A 22,203-nucleotide genomic window follows, 5' to 3' on the forward strand; every position below is an offset into this window, starting at 1 on the left:
ATGTCCTACGGCGTTATTAATGTAAGCATTTAAAAAGGGTTAAGGAACGTATGGGTTTAAAAGGTCGTTTTGCTAATGTTTAATATATCGGTTAGCGGGTTTGGGAAAAATTTGGTTAACAAAATTTTAACTTTTTTTTAATGGTTGCGCGGCGTATCCGGGTTTTTTCCGGTTTTAACCAAATTTAATAACCGGTTTGGGTTTTCTTTTAAAAGCTTTTTAAACGGGCCCATTTTTCGAACTTTTAAAGCGCGCCGTTTTTTTTAATGTTTTATCCCGCCGCAAATATAACGTTTTTTTAATGGTTAGCTATTATTTAGCGTTTTTTTTATAAATGCTTTATTCGCTGCTTTATGCGCTTTTTATGCTATTTATATTTTGTTTTTGGTAAATGCGCGTTATAATCGGCTCGTTTCCTTTCGTAAATCGTTTAATTTATTTGTTTAGTAAAAAGCGCGTTTGTTAAAAGGGCTTGGCTTTTGTTAAAAAGCTGGCTAATCCGCAAATTGGGTTAATTGTTGCACCAATTTGTTCGTTTTTTTATTTATATTTTCGGCGCTTTACATATCCCCAATCGTTATTAATTTACAAACCATTTTCGTTTTAAATTTCGCAAGCTTTTTTATAAGTTTAACGTTTTTTTATTTCCAATTTATTATTTGTTAGTATTAAATTGCTTGCGGTTTAAAAAAAAACGTGGAAAATTTAAAATAAATGGTTAAATTTTTTTATCGTATTGTTTTATTTTAAATATTTTATTGCAAATTGGTTTAATGCTTAAACGTAATTAATTGTGCTATTTCGTTTTTTTCGTTTCGTTTTCGTAATTTTCCCGTATAACGTTATTAATACAAAGCGTTTGCAGCGTGTTAATTTTAAAAAAAGTTTTGCTTTTTGCGTTATATTTATTGTATAAATTTTATATTAAATAGTAAAGGTTAAAATTATTTGTAAGGATTGTATATATTTGGGTTAAATAAATAGCAATTGTAATAAAAAATGTTATTTAATTTGGTTTTGCTTTAAAATTTGGTAAATATATCGAATAAATTTTAAATGGGCTTTTTAGCGTAATAATTATAACCAACGCTTAATTGTAACCGCACCGGGCGGTTTACGATTTTGGGGCAAAGCGATTATGTACGTAAAGTATTGCGTTGGAATTGGATTTTTGGTAATAAATTAATTTGTAATTGCAACCGTACGGTTTCGAAAGGTTTTCGTACCGGTTGCGCTCCGGTTTTTGGATAGCAATAATATTGTATTATTTATTGCTATAAAAAAAAATTGCCTTTTCCTTTTTTTATATATATATTTTAATATAATATGCGTATTATTTTTATAAATCGTTATTATTGTTATTAATTAATTGGTTAAAAGTAAAGGTAATTCCGGTTGCTAGGGGGTTAAACAAATTCGATGCGGTTCCGAACCGGGTTGGTTGGAACGCCGGCGGTTGTAACGGGGGTAAAACGGGGGCGCTAAAAACGGGAGCAAAGTTAAAGTAAGTGCTGGTGGTAACGGTTGTAAAGTTATTGGGTGCTATCGAATTGTTAACGGTTCGGGTTTTAAGCGTTTTTCCGATTTTATTGGGGCCGAAAAAAGCGAAATTTGGGTTTGTAAAATAGCGGTTTATCGTAAAAGCCGGTTTAAAAAAGCTTGTTATTTTTTTTATTGCAAAACCTTCGTAATTTGCTTACTTTTTTTTTGTTTGGGAACTTTTTTTTGTTTTTATTGCTTTTAATAAAAAACCGTTTCGTTTGCGTTTCGTTAGCAATTTTAAATCGAACAAATCGTTATTTTTTTTATATAACGGTTAAGGGGGGCCCGGGGGGGCGGATAAAAGCGGAAAAAAGGAAAGCGGCCGGTTAGCCGGTTTGGTTCGGGCGGGGTGCGCGCTTTCCCCCCGTTTTTAAAACAACTTGTTTTAATTGGTTTAAAAATGCGCTTTTAGCTTTTTTAATTTCTTTTTTTATTACGGGGCACGTTTGTTAAAAAACCGGGTAATTGTTTCCGCAATTGCAACATTTCGGTTTGCATTTTTATGCAATAAATTAATTGCTATAAAAAGGGCATAAAAGTTCCTTTTTTTTGCCGTTGCTATGCAGCGGCCCGGCGCAATGTAAGCAATAAGCCGTTATTTTGCAAAATTTCGATTTATATTTTTATTTATAGCATTTAAAGCATTAAGCGGTTTTTGCCCCCGTTGCAAACGGTTTAACGTTAAAAATTTCGCTTTTAAATACGAAGCCGTTATTGCATGCGGTTTGGGTTGCGGCGGGGGATATAATTTGGGCTAATACCGTAGCGTATTTTTTAAAATGCCGGGCGTTTTATACGTAAATAAAATTAATTTTTGCTTTAATATTTTGCATTTTAAACTTTTGTAAAAATGCGTTGTTATTGTTAGCGTCATTTTATTAAATGCTTTTAATTACCGCGTTATACGTTTGGGTTTGGTATATTGCTTTATTTTCAAACATTTTAGCAATTTATACGGTATTTTTCGTATATTTGGTTATAATTATATGGAAAAATATTATTACGTTACCGTTTGGAAGCTTGCAAATTGCTTTTACGTTATTGCCGAACTTTTTTACCAACGTAATTGTAATTTTAACGGATATGCAATTTGCAATTTCGGGGGGTACGTTTTCGGTTAAAATCGTAATTTTTCGCTCGGTGCGCGCGGAAATATATTTCGGGGGGGGGGGGGGGGGCCAGTAATAAAAAACGCATAAAGCCGGATTGTAATTGGGTAACCGCCGGTTTAACCGCTTTGCGGCAGCCCAACGGCCAAAATCAAAGCGTAATTGGTAATTTATTTGCAAACGTTGCGTATTTTAGCAATAATTTCGTTCTTTATTATATAAAATTGGTTAAACATGCGATTGCAAAGGTTGCAAATCCGCGTTTTTAACGCGTTTGTTACAATTTTGGTTTATTTTTTTACAATTTTAAGCATTAATTTGGTATTACCGGGGGGCACGAAAAGTTTTAGTTTTTTAATTAATTGGTTTTTTAAATTTGCAATGCTAGCGCGCGTTGGAAAAGGGTTGGGGGCGTTGGTTATAATGGTATTGTTGTTGGCTTCGGGGCGGTTGGTAACCGTTCCGTCGCTTACGGGGCTGCTAGCGCCGCTAGCAGCCGCGCCGGAAGCGCGCTCGCGCGCGGACATACGTCCGGTAGCGAACCGGGGGCGAAAAGTTTAAATTTAATGTTAAATTTGTTGTAGCTAATTAGGGTTCGGAATTTAGTTAGTTAGTTAAGTTACCCTTTTAACTTTAACTAACTAATTTAATTACCGCGGTAACTTTAACTTGAAGTAACTAACTAATAACTTGACTTAAGTAACTTAGCTAGTTATTTTAAGTTATTTGGATAAATAGTAAAGTATATACGTATAAAATTAATTAAATAGGTAATTAAATATATACTTAAATATGGAAAAAGGTACGTAAATATATAAATAAATATAAAAGTAAATAAATAAGTAAATAAATAGTTAAATATAAAATTAAAAATAAAAAAGCAAAAATTATTATTATTTTTACCGTTTTCATTATTATTATTTTTATTATTATTATTATTATTATTTCTTTTATATTTTTTTTTATATATTTTTACGTTAATTTTAAATAATTTTATTTTAAAATAACGTTAAAAAATAATAAAGTTATACGAAAATTATGTAAAACCTATGCAAAAAATGACTTAAAATAACTTGGTAAGTTAATTTAGTTAGTTAAAAAAATAATAAGTCAGTTATTAGTTAGTTATCCCGTTGACTTTGACTGACTTGACTAAAAAAGTCATAACTTTGACTAATGACTTTTGACTAAATTCCGAACCCTGTAGCTAATGGCGTTTTCCCGTTGCGAGGTTGGGGAAGCAGTTAATGTTGAACTTAATAATATTAAAAGGGATAAGCTAGTAAGCTTAAGCAAAAAAAAGGGCGTAATAAAAATGCCGCCGCTAACGGTTACGGCTTTTTTAGTACTAAGTTGCACCGGGAGTTAAACTTAAAACTTTCCGCTACAAAAACGAACGCGTTACCATTGCGCCATACAATTAAAAAGGTTGTTAAAAAAGTTACAACTTACGCAATTAAAAAAGAGCAAGCAAATTAAAATTAAAATTAACCTTTAAAATTGCCTAATTAAAAAATAAATAAAAAATCGTGTTAAAGCAAAAAAAAGGGCTAATTACCATTGGAATAATAACTTTTGCAGGTTTTTCCCGTTTAACCCGGTTTAATTTTTTAACATTATCCAAATTACAACAAAACATTTAAACGCACCGCTTTTGCCAGGATTTTTTTTATTTCTGAAAATATTTACGCTTGTTTTTTAAACGATAAATTTCGTTTAATATAAAATTAATTTTATTCCAAAATTTGGAAAATTACAAGGTAGCGTGCAACAATTAAGCATAAAAAAGGGTTAATACGTTACAATTATATATATTTATACTTTGGCCTCGTGGTGCAGTGGCTCTGCACCAGGCTGGTCCCGCCAGGACCACGGGTTCGAATCCCGTCGAAACCACAAAGGACTTTTTGTTCCTTAGCCGCCCGCCTTGCTGGGCCGGAAAGAAAAAGGGGCCGTTACGCCAACGGGCCTCGCCCGAGTTGATTTTCACCCACGCACAAAAACCAACGATCCCGATAATTGATCCGATTCCGACCCCTCCAACCCCAACCCCTTCCAACCCCTCCTGGCACCACTTCGAAGGCCCAAAATGCAGAAGGCTAGGCCAAAAAGGAGGCAACGGGAAGGCCCTTAAAAGGGCCTAACCTTACCCCAACGAATGCACGCACAAAACCGACGAATTCGATTACCATCCCTTTCTTTTTTAAATATTAACTACAAGCTTTAACCCCCTTTGCAGCCCTAGCCCCAACTTTAACCTTACCGCCCCAAATAGCCCAAAACGCTAAAGGCCAAGCCAACAAAACGGTAACGGGAAGGAAAAGGGCCGGGTGCTAAAGGGGCCAGGTTAAGTGCGTGGAAGGGCCCCCTAAGCGCCCTGGACAAGCTTAAGCAAAAAAACCGGCAAAGGACCCTTTTAACCGAAATGGACCCGATTCGTAACCCCCCCGGCAAAAGGGCTAGCCTAGCAAATCGAATAACGAACCAACCAACCAACCACAAGCAAGCAGGACGCGGCTTTGTCGGCCCTTTGCAAAAGGGGCTGCACGCGGGAAAACGGTTAATTCCCGAGTGGAGCCCTTACAAGCAATCGAGCGTGGAAAAAAGTAAACGTTAGCCAAAGCGGTTTAACACCGTTACGGAAGCGCATTGCCAAAAAGGCGGAAACGCAAGCATAAAGTTTTTCTTTTTTAGGCTTAACCCAAAGGTTTTCCCCCATTTGCATGTATTTAGCCGCAGCATTAAAGTTTTTTCCATAAACATAATAGCGTATAAATACAATAATATATTTATACTTTATTTTATTTATAAAAAAAACCTTAATGCTATTGCTAAATGTTGCGTAAAGGAAACCTTTGGGTTTGGTTTAAGGAAAAAAACTTTGCGCTTACGAACCGGTGCCGGGTTGGTATTAAATTGCCGGTTCCGTTTATTGTAATTCGTTCGATTGCTAATAAATGCTTCGGCAAAAAAACGTTTTCGTACCCCTGGCTAAAAAAGGTATAATGGTAAAATAAAAATAAAAAATTAATATATAAAAAAAATTATAAAAAAAACGTGTAAAAAATGTGGTTTTAAAAAAACGCTATTGTTTTGGGGTAATTCCGGCGGTTGTTGCTAAATGGGCGAAAATTTAGCTAGCCGGGTAATTGTTGCGTAAAGCCCGCGCTTTGCGCTTTCGGCTTTGCGTTATGCTTTTAAGTACGGTTTGTATTTGGTATAACGTAGCTTTTTTTATATCGTTATTTTATTTTTTATGGCTAAATATTAACGGCCGTTTTTATTAACGTTTTCGTACGTATTTTTATTAAGTTAATATTTAGCCGTTTCCGTTAGGGTAACGGTACTTTTTAAGCTTGCTATTTAAATATTTGTAATTTTATTGGGTTAAAAGTAAGTAATTGTATTTTGGAAGGTAATTGTGCTTTTTTTTGCCGGCGTAATAGCTTTGGAAGGGTTTGGAAAGGTTGCTTTTTTACCGGTGCTTTCCTTTTATTTTGCTTGTTTTTTTTATTTTTTTCTTTTTCCTTTTTCCTTTTCCTTTTTTTTCTTTTTTTTTTTACTTTTTTTTGGTGCAACGCTTTGTTTTTTTAACCGCTTTTTTTCCCGCATTACTTTCGGCTATTTTTTATCGTTTTAATCCTTTTTTAACGCGCTTTTTTTAACGCTTGGCTATGCTTTTATTTATTTTATTTCCGGCCATTTTTAACTTTACTTTTAATTGGTTGCAATGCTAATTAGCGGCTTTCCCCAAAAAAAAGGCAAAGTTAAAACCAATTTTGCCAAACGCGGTGGCTGCGGCGGTAACGGCGTTCGTAATAATGGTTGGGCGGATAAAAAGTTTGCATCCGGTTTTGCTGCTTCCAATTTTTCCAATCCTATTGCTTTTATCGCTTTTTTTGCCCGTTCCGCTACCCGTTTTTTTCCGGTAAAAATGTTCGATAATAGCAATAACTTTTTTAACAATAGCAATAATAATAACAATAGCAATAACGCGTAAATTAATGCTAATTACATTGTTAATTTTATTTTTATTTTTTTGCTTTCGTTTCGTTTTTTTTTTTAATTTTATTACATATTTAATAATATAAATTTATAACCCGCAAAGCGATAAACGCTTTAATGGCCATTTTTAAAAGCATTGTACTTTTTTAGCAAATAACGTAAATGCTTTTTTCGTTTTTTTCCCATTTGCATTTTGGTTAATTATTTAATTTTGCGCGTAAAATTTATATAGGTTGCGTTAATTGCTTAATTAATAATTTAAATAAAAAGCAAAACGGGAAAACGCGGTTTGGCAAAATTGCGGTTTGTTATTTTAAAATTAATTTGTTTTTTTTGTAATTTCGGGTAATTTTTATATTTGCTAATTTGCTAATTGCTTTAAATTCGAACGCGTTATTTTATTGTTTTTATATTAATCGAAACGTTTGGTATAAAACGGTAAATTGTTTTTTATCCTTTATTTAGCCGGGTTATTAACGTATTTTTCTTTAGCTTTATTTTATTGCAATTAAAAAAGTTCGTGCTACCGCCGGGCTTTTCGCTAAATATTATAAAACGTTTTCCAAAATTAAAAATATGCGTTATTTTAAAATAAATAATTGCCGCAAATGTTTAATAAATTGCTTTAATTTTATCGGCTTTTTGTAATTTGCTGGTTCGTTAACGGTATAAAATAATGCTAAAAAACTTACAACGTTTTGGTAATTAAGGTTTTTACGTTTTGGCGTATTAATAAAAACGGAGTTAATAAATTTGGGGTGCTTACCGGTGCTAGCTTTAGCTTTAACCGTTTTTGGATACTTCCTTTTTTCGGCGCCGGGGTTTTTATAAGTGCAAATGTTGCCGGTTTAAAGCTTATGCGGTTCCTTTCCGGCAATATAATATCGGTACTTTAAGCTTTCGCTTTTTACGCTTTAAAAGCTTTTAATGCTTTATTGCGTATTAACAAAGCTGCGAAAATTATTAATAATTTAAAAATTAAAAAATTCGCTTTTAAGCAAGTTTAGCAATTAATAAATGCCAGTTTTTTTCCGGTAACGGTGCTATTTTTATTGCTTTTTTTGCGCTTTTTAACTTATATAAACAATTTTGTATAGCAATTATAAAATAAGCTAATAATAAAAACAATTTAGCGTTTTTTAACAAAATATTGGAAATGTTGCGGGAAAAAATTCGCAAGCGCTAAAATATGTAAAGCAACGGTTCTTTCCCGGGCTTGCTATTGGGTATTGTTAGGTACGGTTGGGCGTATATTCGTAGCTTTTTTATATTGGGTTAATAATTTGGGTATTTGCGTTTGGTAATTAATTTGGCGTTGGGTTATTTATTTAAAGCGGTTCGTTTTTTTTGTGCTTGCATTTTTAACCGGTCGTTTCTTTTTACCATTTTAAAATTGTTAAATTTGCTTATTTTAATTGCTAAGCGTGCGGTTAATAAAAAAAAAGGGGGCAAAAAAAAGCAATTTTAATTCGTTTCGGTTTTGGTAATAATATTTATTTTTTATTGCTATTGTTTAAAATATGCTTTACGGTAATTTATATTTTTTTTAGCCCAAATTTGCTTTTTATTTAGCGTGGAAAAAGTATACGGTTAGCAAATAAAATGCTATTTTTTGTTGCCCGGTTTTGTACGGGCAACGGGGCGTATGCGCGTTAAAACCGTTTTTATTTTACAAAAACGCTTTTAATCCCAATTTTTCCGTTTTTAATTAAATGGCTATAACGTTTTAAGCTTTAGTAAATTTTTGGTATGCTTTTAATATTAAACCGTTAAAATTTGGTTTATTTGCAAAGGTTACGGGCCGGAATGGGTTTGTTTTTATTGTTATAACGCGGGTATTTTTGCATTTAGCGTTTTATTCGATTTTAAACCATTTTTTTTTCCTTTTTTTGCTTTTGGTTTGCTAATTTTTATGCTTTAGCGTTAGCTTTTATTTTGGTTTTTATTTATATAATTGCCGGGGCGAGGCCGGGTTTGGGTTTAAAAGGTTTCGTTAAATTCCATTTTTGCGCTTACCGGTTTTTGCTTGCTAAATTAAATAAATGTAATATTTTTGTTTTTTTGCGGTGCTTTAATTATTGAAAATATTGCTTTACCTTATTAATACCGGTTTGGATTACGTTTTTTATTCCAAATTTTTTCCATTTTTTTTTGCTTTTAATACCATTTTATTTAAATATAAATTAATTGGGGGGGTAAAACATTTAATTTCGAAATTGGCTAATAAAGTAATTTTGTAAGCCCCGGCAATAATTTTTAAATACGCGCGCTATTTTTTTTAAAATTGTTTAACGGCGCTTTTAAAACGGCCCGTTGCCGGTATAACAATATGGAAAGTTATTGCGCCGTATGCCAAAGCCGTACGGTAAATTATATTGTAAAAAAGCTTTTTTTTTGCAAACGTATTGCTTTATATTAACGAAATAAATCGGGTAAATGCTAATTATTGCTTTTTTTGTTTGCTTTTTGCTTTTTTAATATATTTTTTAAAATTAAAGCAAGCATTTAATTAAATTTTAAAAAACCTAACCGTTTGGTTAAAAGCTATTGCCGTATTGCTAAATTAAATTACGGGCGTATTTTCGTTTTTATTAAAATGGATAAATTTTGTTTTAATGCTATTAAATTTTATGCCGTATTTAATTATTTATGCTTTGCTTTGCATTTTGGCCAAATTGTTTTTAAAAAACGGGCCGTATTTTTTGCGGTATTTTTTATTGCTAATAAATTAATATCGTTAGCAAAACCGGTAACGAAAATTTTTAAAATGCTTTCGAAATTTTTGTATAATAATGCAATATATATAATAAAAAGTATAAAAAATAATTATTTTTTTTAAAAAATTTCGGTTTAAATTAAAATAAAATTTAACGTATTGCCGTTAAATTGCAAAATGGCCGTTTTATTTGCTAGCTACCCTTTTACCCATTTTATAATTGGTAAAAAAAAGCCGTGCTTTTTTAACGTATTTAGTAACCGTAAATGGTTAATGGTATTAAATGTTCCGGATAAATTAAATTATAATAACAACGCAATAACGCCGTAATTTTATGCTATAATAATAATTTCCATTACTTTTTAAATTGTTAATTCCGTACTTTTAATTTATTGGTTGCCCATTTAACCGTTGGAAAAAATGCCTTTTTTTTCCGTTTCGTTAACAATTTGTTTTATTGTAATTAATTTAATGGCTTTTTAAATTAATAATACTAAAGCAATAAGCTTTTATTCCCCGGTTGGTTTTTTTTTTCGGTAGTTTTGCTTAATTTAAATAGCATTACCGTAAAGGCTTTTTTAAAGCGCTTCGAAAAATAGCTTATAGCAATTGTTGCGTTAGCAAATTTTGCAATAACGATTGCGCCCGGCAATTCGGCGGCTTTAAATAACCCGTTCGAAAAATAATTTTAACTTATAGCTTTTTATAATTTGGTACGGCCCATTGCTTTTATAATATTTTGCGGAATAATAAATACGGGCATTTAAAAAAGGTTTAGGAAAAAATGGTTCGAAAAATTAATTTTGCTAATATTAAATATATAGGTTAACGGGTTTGGAAAAAACTTGGTTAATAAAATTTCGGTTTTTTTTTATAATTGCGTAACGAATTTGGGTTTTTTTTAATTTTAATTAAATTTAGCAACCGGTTTGGGTTTTCTTTTAAAAGCTTTTTAAACGGGCCCATTTTTCGAATTTTTAAAATGCGCCATTTTTTTAAATATTTTATTCCGTTACGGAAATAACGCTTTTTTAATGGTTAAATATTATTTAACGTTTTTTTTAATAAATGCTTTATTTGCGGTTTTGTACGCTTTTTATGCTATTTGCGTTTTGTTTTTGGTAAATGCGCGTTATAAACGGTTCGCTTTTTTGCAAAAATCGTTAAATTTTTGTATTTAATAAAAAGCGCGTTTATTAAAAGGGTTTGGTTTCCTTTAAAAAGCAAATTGGTTGGTAAATTTGGTTAATTATTGCATTAATTTATCCGTTTTTTTGTTTATGGTTTTAGCGTTGTACATATTTCCGGTTGTTATTAATTCGTTGGTTATTTTAATTTTAAATTTTGCAAATTCGTTTATTAATTTAACGTTTTTTCATTTTTAATTTTTGGTTTATTAAAATTAAAATTGTTGCAATTTAATAAAAACGCAAAGTATTTAAAATAAATGGTTGGATTTTTTTATTATATTATTTTATTTTAAATATTTTATTTCGAATTGTTGCGTTACCCAAGCATAATTAATTGTGCTATTTCGTTTTTTTGTTTTTTTTTCGTAATTTTTCCGTAAAGCATTATTAATTTAAACCGTTTACGGCGTGCTAACTTTAAAAAGGGTTCGCTTTTTGCGTTATATTTATTATATAAATTCCAAATTAAATAATAAAAGTTAAAATTGTTTGTAAGGATTATATATTTTTGGATTGGGTAAATAACGATTATGGTAAAAGGTATTGCCCAATTGGAATTTGCTTTAAAATTTGGTAAATATATTAAATATATTTTAAATGGGCTTTCCGGCGTAATAATTGTAATTAAAGCTTAATTGTAACCGTACCGGGCGGTTTACAATTTAAAGGCCAAACGGTTATGCACGTAAAGTATTGCATTAAAATTAAATTTTTAATAATAAATAAATTCGTAATTGCAACCATACGGTTTCGATAAATTTTTGTATTGGTTGCGTTCCGGCTTTTAAATGGTTATAATATCGTATTATTTATTGCTGTAAAAAGGAAAGTTGTTTTTTTTTTGCTTTTTTTTATATTTTAATATAATATGTTTATTTTTATAAATTGTTATTATCGTTAATTGGTTAGCTAAAAATAAACGTAATTTTAATTGCAAAATGGTTAAACGGAACCGGTGTAAAGCCGGGCCGGGCCGGCTAAAATGCAAACGGTTAAAATAAAGGTAAAGCGAAAGCTTTATAATTTAAAGCAAAAATAAAGTTGGTATTGGTAATTGCGGTATTGTTAAATGCTATTAAATTATTAACGGTTCGGCTTTCGTTTATTCCTTTTATTCCTTTTGTTTTGCTAAAACCGAAAAAAGCAAAATTTAAATTTATAAAGTATTGGTTTATTGTAAAAGCGGGTTTAAAAAAGCTTAACGTTTTTTTATTGCGGAATTTTCGTGGTTTGCTTACCAGCTTTTTAATTGGAAATTTTATTTTTATTTTCGTTGCATCCAGCAAAAAGCCGTTCCGTTTGCGTTTTGTTAGCTATTTTAAATTAAATAAATTGTTTTTTTATAACGGTTAAAAAAAGCCAAACGGAAAGCAAATAAATGCGGGAAAAAAAGGTAAAAGCGGCTGGTTGGTTTGTTTGGTTCGGTTAAAATGCGTATTTATTTTTTATTTCCAAAACAAATTATTTCGGCCGGTTTAAACACGCGTTTTTAGCTTTTTCGATTTTTTTTTTGCTGCGGGGCACGTTTGTTAAAAGGCTAAGTAATTGCTTTCGCAATTGCAGCATTTTAATTCGCTTTTTTTTGCAACAAATTAACCGCTATAAAACGGGCATAAAAATTTTCTTTTTTTACCGTTGCTATGCAACGGGCCGGCGCAATGCGGGCAACGAATTGTTTTTTTGCAAAATTTTAATTTATATTTTTACCCGTAGCATTTATAGCATTAAACGGCTTTTGTTCCGGTTGCAAACGGTTTAACGTTAAAAATTTCGCTTTTAAATACCAAACCGTTATTATATACGGTTTGGGCTGCGGCGGGAAATATAATTTTAATTAATACCGTAACGTATTTTTCCAATTGCTAAACGTTTTATATATAAATAAAATTAATTTTTGTTTTAATATTTTGCGTTTTAAATTCGTACAACAATTTATTGTTATTATTAACGGCGTTTTAACAAACGCTTTTAATTATAACGTTATAAATTCGAATTTAATATATTACTTTATTATTAAATATTTTAATAATTTACGCAATGTTTTCCGTATGCTTAACGGCGGTTATATAAAATAAAATTATTACGTTATTATTAAAAAGCTTGCAAATTGCTTTTACGTTGTTACCAAACTTTTTAATTAATGTAATGGTAATTTTAACGGGTATGCAATTTGCGATTTTAGGGAAAACGTTTTTAGTTAAAATTGTAATTTTGCGTTTAATGCGCGCGGAAATGTATTTTGGGGGGGGGGGGGGGGGGGGGGCCGGTAATAAAATATGCGTAAAGGCGAACCGTAAACGGGTAGCCGCCGGTTTAACCGCTTTGCAATAAACCAATTGCCAAAATCGAAGCGTAATTGGTAATTTGCTTGTAAACGTTGCGTATTTTAGCAATAATTTCGTTTTTTATAATGCAAAAATGGTTAAATATGCAATTGCAATGGTTACGGGTTCGCGTTTTAAATGCGTTTATTACGGTTTTAATTTATTTTTCCATAATTTTAAATATTAATTTAGTATTACCCGGGGGGTACAAAAAGCTTTAATATTTTAATTAATTAAATTTTTAAATTTGCAATGTTGGTGCGCGTTATAAAAGGGTTGGGGGCGTTGGTTATAATGGTGTTATTGCTGGCTTTAAAGCGGTTAGTAACCGTTCCGCCGCTTACGGGGTTGCTAGCGCCGCTAGCAACCGCGCCGGAAGCGCGTTCGCGCGCGAACATATGTCCGGTGGCGAGCCGGGGGCGAAAAGTTTAAATTTAATGTTAAATTTGCTGTATTTAATGGCGTTTTCCCGTTGCAAGGTTGGGGAAGCAAAAAGTTTTTTATTTTTAATACGTTACAATTAATACGGGTTAAATAAATATAATCCAAATAACGAAAAAAGGTATTAAAAAAAGCCCGGCAAAAAAAAACTACGGAATTTATAATTAAAATAAAAAAACATTTTAATGCTAAAAGCAAAAAAAAAAGTTAAAAATATTGCAATAACAAACGGTAAAAAATAGCAAAACGGGGAAATTCCGTTTTTAAATTTGCTCGAATATTTTGTTAAAAAAAAGGAATGGGAAAATAATAAGGAAAAATAGTATTTACGATTAATAAAAAGGCGAAAAAACAGTAATATGTGGCTAAAAAGGGTTAGTTATTAAAAAAACAACTTAATGTTACAACTTGCTACGGCTCACACCTTATTGTTATAAAAAAGGCTTTGTTGTTGCACGAAAAGGAAGCTATTTGGGCAAAGCGTCCTTGGCGTTTTGTTGCGATTTTGTAAACGTAACGTTGGCGCGCTAAAAGTGCGGCTTTAAGTTCCTTTTTAAATGCCCCAACGCGTACCGTAACAATATTTTATTACAAAATCGCAATTGTTCCAATTGCGCTAACGTAATGCTTTGCGCTGGTATAGCGTTGCATGCATAGCTTTGTTTGTTTGGGGCGCTTTTTTGTTTTTTTGCGCACGGGCTTGTAATGTTTCGTTTACCGTTTTCCCAAAACGGAATCCCCGCGTTGCGTTAACGTTTTTTTGCCATTTTTTTAATTTTTTCCCCGCTTTGCGTTACGTTTGCTTAATTTTTTTTTTAATTACAATTACCATTTTTACCATTACGATTTTTTAATTCGCCGGTTTAACGTTATCGTTACTTTGTATTTTTATTATCGTTTCGTTCCTTTTTTGTTTTTTTCCGTTATATTAATTAATAATATAAACGCCCGCGAAATTCGCGCCGGTACGGTAGCGCGCTATCCGCTTTGCGCCGTTACTTGCTTTTTAACGCTTTGTACGCTAATTAATTAATATAAAAATAATATTCCGGGCTTGGTGCATTTTATTTAAAATTTTTATTGCGTAAGCCCGGGTTCGAAGTTTTAGCGCAACGGTAACGGGTTGCAATTTTATTTAAACGTTTAATGTTATTAATGTTAAAATTAAAAGGATAATTGTAATAAAGTGCGTTTTGTTAATTGGGGTTTGCCGGCGTATTGCTAACGTTCCGGTTTGTAATTGCTTTTTTATATAAAAAAAAACCTTTGCAATTTTAAGCGTTTGGCCGCCGTTTACAAAAGCTTTTTTCGTATCGATAACGGAACGCCGGTTTTTTTAAATTTTACCGGCGTTGCCGAAAGCGTATACATTTTGTTAGCGAATATTTGCGCGCGTGCTGCGCGTATATGCACCCATTTTATGCGTGGTTTTAAAGCCGCTAATGCTGTTAAACGGCGTTTTTATTGCATAAATGGCCCCCAAAACTAGCGCTAAATAAACGTTTTGCTAGCGTTTTTGCGTTTTGCTTTTGTTTTTTTTTATAAAGTTTTAATATTGGTTTTAGCCCGTTTTTTTCGTTGCTTTAGCGCATTAACGGCGCGTTATCGCCATTTCGTTAATTAGCATTTAATTTTGCTATTATTTTTTTCGTTTTCCGGTTTAAAAGGACCGGGCGAAAATGTAGCTTTTTTTTAGCAACCCGGAACATACGATTTAGCATGCCGCTAAAAAAATTTATATTTAAAAATATTACGAAATTGTATGTATTATATAGCTTGCGGTTATTGCTAAAAACGGGAACGATTGGAATAATACCGCATATTTAACGGCGCGCCGGAATTTTTTGCTTGTAACGGGGGGTTATTTCGATTAATTTTTTAAAATAATGTTTTTTATTTAGCATAAATTTCCGGTTATTTTTTTTCCCCGAAAAGGATTGGTAAATGTACCGGGAAAAAAGTAACTTTTTTTTTTCGTTATTGTTTTTAAAAGCGGATAGCGGCGGGCAAGCCGTTAGCGATTTATCGTTATTATCGTTTTCGGAAAACGAAATGGAAAAAATTGTTATAATAAAAGCGGGTAACGGCAAGCAAACCGTTAACAATTTGTTATTATTTTTAAAAAATAAATTTTTAGGGTTTAAAAATAATAATGCTTAAACGCGGCGTTTGGTTGTTTTTTTTTTGGTTTGGTTTTAAGGTTTGGTTAACGCGGCGTTTAAGTATTTCCAAGCGTATATTTATTTTTTGCGCGCTTTAACGCGCGGTAATGGTTTGGTGCTATAACGCCGTTTTTCCGTATTAACTTTGGCTTACCGTTTGCATATTGCCAACGTGCGGTACGTTATTTTAAAACCAAAATTTTAATAAAGAATTGTGCTAATAGCAATTAAGCTTTTTTCGGGCGGCTTTTGCGTTTTGGTATTTATTGCTTTTAACGCTAGCGGAACGCCGGGCCCGTTGTTTTTTATATAAATTGTGCCGTTTTTGGTTTGTGCTATTAATTTGGTAATTTGGGTTTGTTTGGGTGCAAACGGTGGAAATTCCGGATGCGGTTATTTACTTTTTCGAAATTGCGGTAAGGTTTTTAAATCGGGGCGTAAAGTACGGGCCATTTAATTTTGTATTAAAAGCTTTCCCGCGTTTTTTTAAAATTAAGGATTTTATTAAAAAACCATTTTTTGTTGTTGTTATTGGTATTTTCCCTTTTTGTTAAAAAAACGCCAATAATTCGTTGGTTATATTTTTTGTTAATGGCGTTTTATTCCGGCAATTTCGAATGGTTCCGCTAAATTAATAAAGTATGGAAAACGGGAAATAAGCGGTATTAAAGCGAAAGTTTAACGGTTAAAGCTTGTTTATAAACTTTGGTAATAAGGAATGGGCTAATTTATTTATCGTTTAGCTTAAAGGTTAATTTTAAAAATGTTATGTTTTTTGTATTTACTTAAATTTAATTTTTTGTAACGAACGTGCTTGGGTTGGTTTGGTAACGGTTGGCCGCTTTTTTGTACCATTTTTGGGTTGCAATTGTTATTGCTTTAATATAATTAAAAATTGTTTGGATTTTATTGGTTATCGTAAACGCATTGTAAATTTCCCGTTGTTTTGCCGGCGTATTGTTGGTATTTGGGGAAAAAATTGGTTCGAATTTTATAAAAAGGTTTTACCCGTAATTAGCGAAAAACGGTAAAATTTTCGTTGTTTTCGATATTTAATTGTTATTAACGAATTTTTCCAATAAAAGCTAATTAACCCAATCGTTTTAATAATAAAAGCAAAAATTACGAAAGTATTACTTTATATACGCATTTAAAATTTCCGTTTGCCCGTTAAATTTCGGGTAAAACGCTAACGATTTTTTTAAAGTAACGTTTAAGCGTTGCTGCAATTTCCGCCAAAAGTTAAATATAAATTGGGGCTTTTTATCGAATACAATGGTTTTAGGGGTGCCGTATTAGCGGTACATTACCAATAAGTAAGCGTTTGTTAAATTGCCCGCGTTAATGGTATTTATTGGAATATAATGTTTTATTTTTATTAATTTGTTTATTATTACTAAAATATTGGTATAAATAATACCCCGGCGTTTATACGGCGGCAACGGGTTAATAAAATTTATTAACAAATTTGCTTATGGTTTAAACGGGATTGGCAACGGTTAAAATAACCCGTTGGAAAAATGTTTTTTTTTTAACCATTTTGCAAAAATGGCAGCTTCGAATAAAAACGCTAACGTTCCGGAAAAGTTTTGGCCAAAAATATAATTTTTGCAATAAATTGTATATTTTGCTTTTTTTTGCGTAGCCGTTAAATAATAAGCTATGCATTTTGTACAGTATTTGCAATTGAAAAGCATCGTTTAAAAGGATAAACAGCCTTTTTTTAACGTAAATGCGCCCCCGAATTGCTTAGCAATTGGTTTTAACAATTTTAAACGTTTTGCGCAAAAACGCTAAAAAATGGCGAATGTTCGGGTTAACAAAATATTGTAACAGGTTTTAATAAAGCTTAAACGCGGAATAGCTTTTGTTAATAAGCGCGTTAATGGGTTCGGAAATATTTAATTAATATAAAGAAAAACATTAAAATTGCGCCGGCGTTTTGCTTGCTTACCGTTTTAAAAGGAAAAGGATTTTATGCTTATTAACAATGCGTTTGTTTGCAATAATGTTATAAAGCGTTAGCTTAATGCCGGGGGGTTAGGAAAGGGCGTTTGGTATAATGGCTATTTTTTTTGGCTTATATACGATTTGGAATTTAAAATTGCTAAAAAATTCGGACCAACGTATTTGCTGTTGGTTAAACAATTTGGTAATAGCGAAAAATTGTAAGTTTTTGTAGTTTGTCTAAATTTTTACTAGCGTTTCGGTTTTTTAAAGCTTCGGTTTCTATTTTTTAAAAGCGCGTATAATTGCAAGCAATTTTTTATTGTAAATTTTGTAATTGCATTTAGTTAGTAAGTGCTTGGTTAAAAAAAAAGCAACGGGCCGGCGTACTTTAAGCGCATTTATTTAAGATAGTACCCCGCCCGTAACCTAATTGGAAGCGTTCGTTTTTACGATTATTTTAAAGGTTAGGTTATAATATGCAAGCACGATGTTCGAGGAAAAAGCGGTTTTAAATTGGTAAAAAGTTGCTATTGTTTCGATAAGCTATTAGCGTACTTATAATTGCTTGTTTATTAATAAGTAAAGGGGTTTGGCGATAGCGAAAAAACTTTTAATAAACCGGCAATAAAAGTTAGTAAAGCTTATAAAACGGCGGAATTTTTTTAAAATTGTAAACTATTTCCATTAACGGATTGTTTTAACCTTTTTTTCGTTTATGCGGATTTTTGTAATTAAAATAATTAAGCCAAAATATTTGGTTTTTTGTATTAAAAATTTGCATTTCCGAATGTTAATAATAAGGCCCGCGTTAACAAGTTTTTAAACCATTACGCAAACGTAGCGCTAGTATTTCGCTTGCGTTTTGTTATAAATAAAAACGTTGTTAAGGTATGTTATGGCGTAACGGTTTAATGCATTTAACAAAATGCGGTTAATATAGTATTAAAAAAAGTTAAAAGCGCTTGTTATGCCGAAATTTGCTATTAAGCATTTAAAAAAGCCGAATTTGGTAATAAACGCTATTTTCCATTCGTTTTTTAGGGCAATTCGTAAGCGGTTAAACGCCGCAATAATATTTAATTTGGTAAAATATTTGGTTTTCGAAAAAGCGTTTAGTATTTTTTTAATTAAAAGGATAGGATATTTATTTTTTACGGTAACGTTATTTAAATCCCGGTAATTAATACAAACGCGGATTTCCCCCCCGGGTTTTTTTGCTAAAAAAACCGGGGCAACCGCTAGCGATATATTGTTGCGTATAAAGCTTTTCGCCAGGTATTTATTTAAATACTTTTTAACAATTCGAAATTCCTTTTAAAATATAAATTTATTGTAATGGTAAAGGGGCGTTTTGCTTGGGAACAATTCGATTTTGTAATTGGAAAAGCAATGCGGTAATAATTTGTTAGCGTTTTGGGGAAAAAAGCATAACGCTAAATTGCAAAATTCGTGGGGAAAGCGCTATAAAAATTTTTTTATCGTAACGGGGGGCTTGCTATCCAGGTATTTTTGGATATTATCGTTAAAAATGCGCCGGAAATGTAATGCCTTTTTAACCCAATTTTGGAATGCGGTTAAGCGTAGTTTTAGCATATCCCGAAGGATTTTATTGGATAAAGTTAAAATGGAGCGGAAAATTTCCATTAACGTATTGTTAGCGAATTGGTTGGCGCTTATTAAGGGTATTAAAGGTTTGGGGCAAGTTTTAGCGTAAAGCTTTGCTATGGTTGTTTATTTAAATTGCACGCTTTTTTATTTGCAAAATAATATAAAATTGGGAACGTTAAGCATGCGTATATTTGCGGGGTTAAATTTGTTATCGTTGTTTTTTAAGCGGTTGCGTAATAAATTGCTAGCGTTTAGGTTTAGTTTTAATAGCGTAATGCTGTATATAATTATTAAGCCCGTTATTTAATTAATATAAGGGTTATAGTAACGTAGCTAAAAAAGCTTTAGTATAATGTTAAGGCTTCCCGTTTTTAATAACCAAATGTATATGGTAAACGTTTTTATTTAGCAAGCAATATGGTAGCGCATTTTAACGCATTTGCGAAAGTAATTCGTAACTTTATTATTAGCCAATTTTAAAAGGATGGGTTTGGGCAAGGCAAAGCGTGGCAAGTTATGGTTGTGCGCAAAAATGTTGTTAATAAATGCTTATAAGGAACATTTGGTATTTAAAAGGGTGCGGTACCGGGTTGGTAGCGTTTTTTCGGTAAAAAGCTTGTTGTAAAATAAAAAAGTAAAATTGGGTTTTATTAAATGTAAATATACTTTTATTTTTTTAAAAAGTTGTTAGCGAAATGCTAATGGCTTTAAAAGCAATTGTACTTAAAGCTTATTTTTTTAGCTTTTTTTTTTGTGCAAGCGGTTGCTTGGTGCCCCGCCCCGCCGCAATAAAAGTACAAATTATTAGTGCGCTTGTACTTTTTTCGGGCGTTAGTAAAGGGGGGTTGGGGCTTTATCGTAATTTTGTTAAAATTTATAGCGTTTAAATGCTGGGCCGGTTTTAGCGCATCGTTAGCGTTGGGATAGCGTATTAAAAAATGGGCGTTAACGTTTTGTTTGCCCCGGAAAATGTTGTTGGCGATGTTATTGGTTAAATTCCGGAATAAATTTATTTACCTTTCGAAATTGTTAGGTTTTGGGCGTTCCATAATTAACGTAATGGTTTTATGCAATAAACGGTTTACTTTTTGCTTAAAGGCCAATATTTGTAAGTTGTTAAATAAATTGCACATATTGCTAAGCTTAATAAAATTGCCGATAAAATTGTTAAAAAAAGAATTATTTTAAGCGAATAATTTAAAATTTCGATTGGCTTTTATTAATATATTAGTAATAATGTAAATTTAATTTAGCGTTTTAATAACGTTTGGGTAATTACGTTAACCAACGGGCTATTGGAAAACGTTATTGCCGGCCGTAACAATTTGGTTAATTTTCGTTTTTATAAAAGCAAAAGCGTTATTGCTTAAATGTTAGGACAAAAAAAAAACGCGTTTTAATAACGTTAAAAAAGCGGCCCGGTATAGTTTTATTTGTACTTTAAGCAAAAAGCGCTAATTGGTATAATGCTTTTATTGCTAAATTTGGTTTATTTTTATGCTTTTAAAAATTTCGAAAGTGGTTATTCGGGGGCGGATTGCTGGCAATAACGCGGCGGTTTTAAAAGGTTGCGTTAAAAAGGGCGTATTTGTAATTGGTATAAATATGGTTTGGCTAAATAGCTATTGGATTTAAATTTAAAATTTGCAAATTGTTATTTTTTGGTTCGAAATTATAACGTAAACGGTATCGGCGTTTTAACGGTATATTGTTAGCAATTTGTTAATGGTTTAAAAACGGGTTTTTATAACCCGGAAAATATGTTTAAATTAGGTTTGGGTTTTATTAAAACGTTTTAAATGCAAAGCGAAATATAAAACGGCGTAATTGCTAAAATTGTTTTAAATTGCTTTGCGTATGGAATGCAAGGTTGGAAATAAAAAAATAGCGTTTTGTAAAATTGTTATTGTTAAGCCCGAAAGGCCCGTTTTAAAGGCGTTAAATGCGGTGGATATGGTATAACCGCAGCGGTAATTTGCTAACGGGTTATTTGGTTAAAAAAATTAAATCGGGGAAATGGAAATGTTTTTCCGAAATTATACGGCAAAATTTAGGGTAAGTATTAACGTTGGTTAATTGTAAGCGAAAAAGTATGCTACCGTTTTACAAAGTTATTGGCAAAAAAAAAACGGAATATGTTAATATCGGGTTTCGAAAATTTAAAGTGCAACAAATTGCTACGGCTTACATTTTATTGTTATAAAAAAGGCTTTGTTGTTGCACGAAGAGGAAGCTATTTGGGCAGAGCGTCCCTGGCGTTCTGTTGCGGTTTTGTAAGCGTGACGTTGGCGCGCTAAGAGTGCGGCCTCAGGTTCTTCCCCAGGTGCCCCGACGCGTACCGTGACACAACCAACGGATACAATTAATAAAAAAATAAATGGGTAAAGTCCGTCGGTTTAAAAAGCGGTTACCCCGCACCGTTACGTAACGGACAAATGGTACGCTTAATATTAAAAGTATTAATAATATTATTAATACTTGCAATACTTAAAAGATCGCAAGTATTAACCTTTAAGCAAAGCAAGTGCTTGTTTTAAAAGCAAAGTATAAAAAGGAAGGGTTTTTTACTGTTTTAAGTAACCTTTGGAGCAAGCATTTAAACCGTACCCAAAATACTTTGTAAATCCTTTTAATTGTTAAGTTACGTGCTATTGCTTAGTATTCCTTCGGTGCTTTACCTTAAAAGCAAAGGCTTAACTGTAACATTTATCAAGCAACATTATTAATAAATGAATTAAAAATTAAAAATAAAAAAGGAAAAAAATAGCAAAAGGAAAAACGCTGCAATAAAGCGGTAAATTTAAAAAAAATGTAATTACCCCAGCCTTAAAAAGTTAAATTTATTTTAAACTTTATTAAAAAAACCCTTTAAATATTTTATTAACCATTAATAATTATTACGAATTAATAAGCAAAAATAACGCAGCTATTTATTTTTATGCATAAATAACGGAAATTTATTCGAACCCAGGGTTGGGAATTAAGTTGTTTAAGTTACTCGTTAAGTTAGTAAAAAGTTACAGTTTAAAGCTTAATATTAAATTAACTATTATAATTATAAGTATAAAAATACCACCATTAAATACACAAAACTCAGTTTTATATAAATAATATTTAAAATATTTAATTACGTAACTATATATTACGTAATTTGCA

General features: G+C 31.7%; 1 protein-coding gene and 1 pseudogene across 2 annotated transcripts; both read left to right on the forward strand.

Moving 5' to 3' along the window:
- On the forward strand, positions 1-3,429 carry GGTG_00989 (hypothetical protein; the record flags this gene model as incomplete). Its single annotated transcript, XM_009218744.1, has 8 exons — positions 1-21; positions 938-950; positions 1,381-1,504; positions 2,082-2,122; positions 2,176-2,215; positions 2,489-2,647; positions 3,040-3,206; positions 3,422-3,429. The coding sequence occupies 8 exons, from the start codon at positions 1-3 to the stop codon at positions 3,427-3,429; spliced, it is 573 nt and encodes a 190-aa protein (XP_009217008.1).
- Positions 3,430-4,475: 1,046 nt separating this feature from the next.
- On the forward strand, positions 4,476-4,547 carry GGTG_20008 (annotated as a pseudogene). The gene has a single exon. The product of its transcript is annotated as a tRNA-OTHER (tRNA).
- Positions 4,548-22,203: the final 17,656 nt, after the last annotated feature.

This window comes from Gaeumannomyces tritici (genome assembly GCF_000145635.1).
Source record: "Gaeumannomyces tritici R3-111a-1 unplaced genomic scaffold supercont2.1, whole genome shotgun sequence".
Classification (NCBI taxonomy): Eukaryota; Fungi; Ascomycota; class Sordariomycetes; order Magnaporthales; family Magnaporthaceae; genus Gaeumannomyces; species Gaeumannomyces tritici.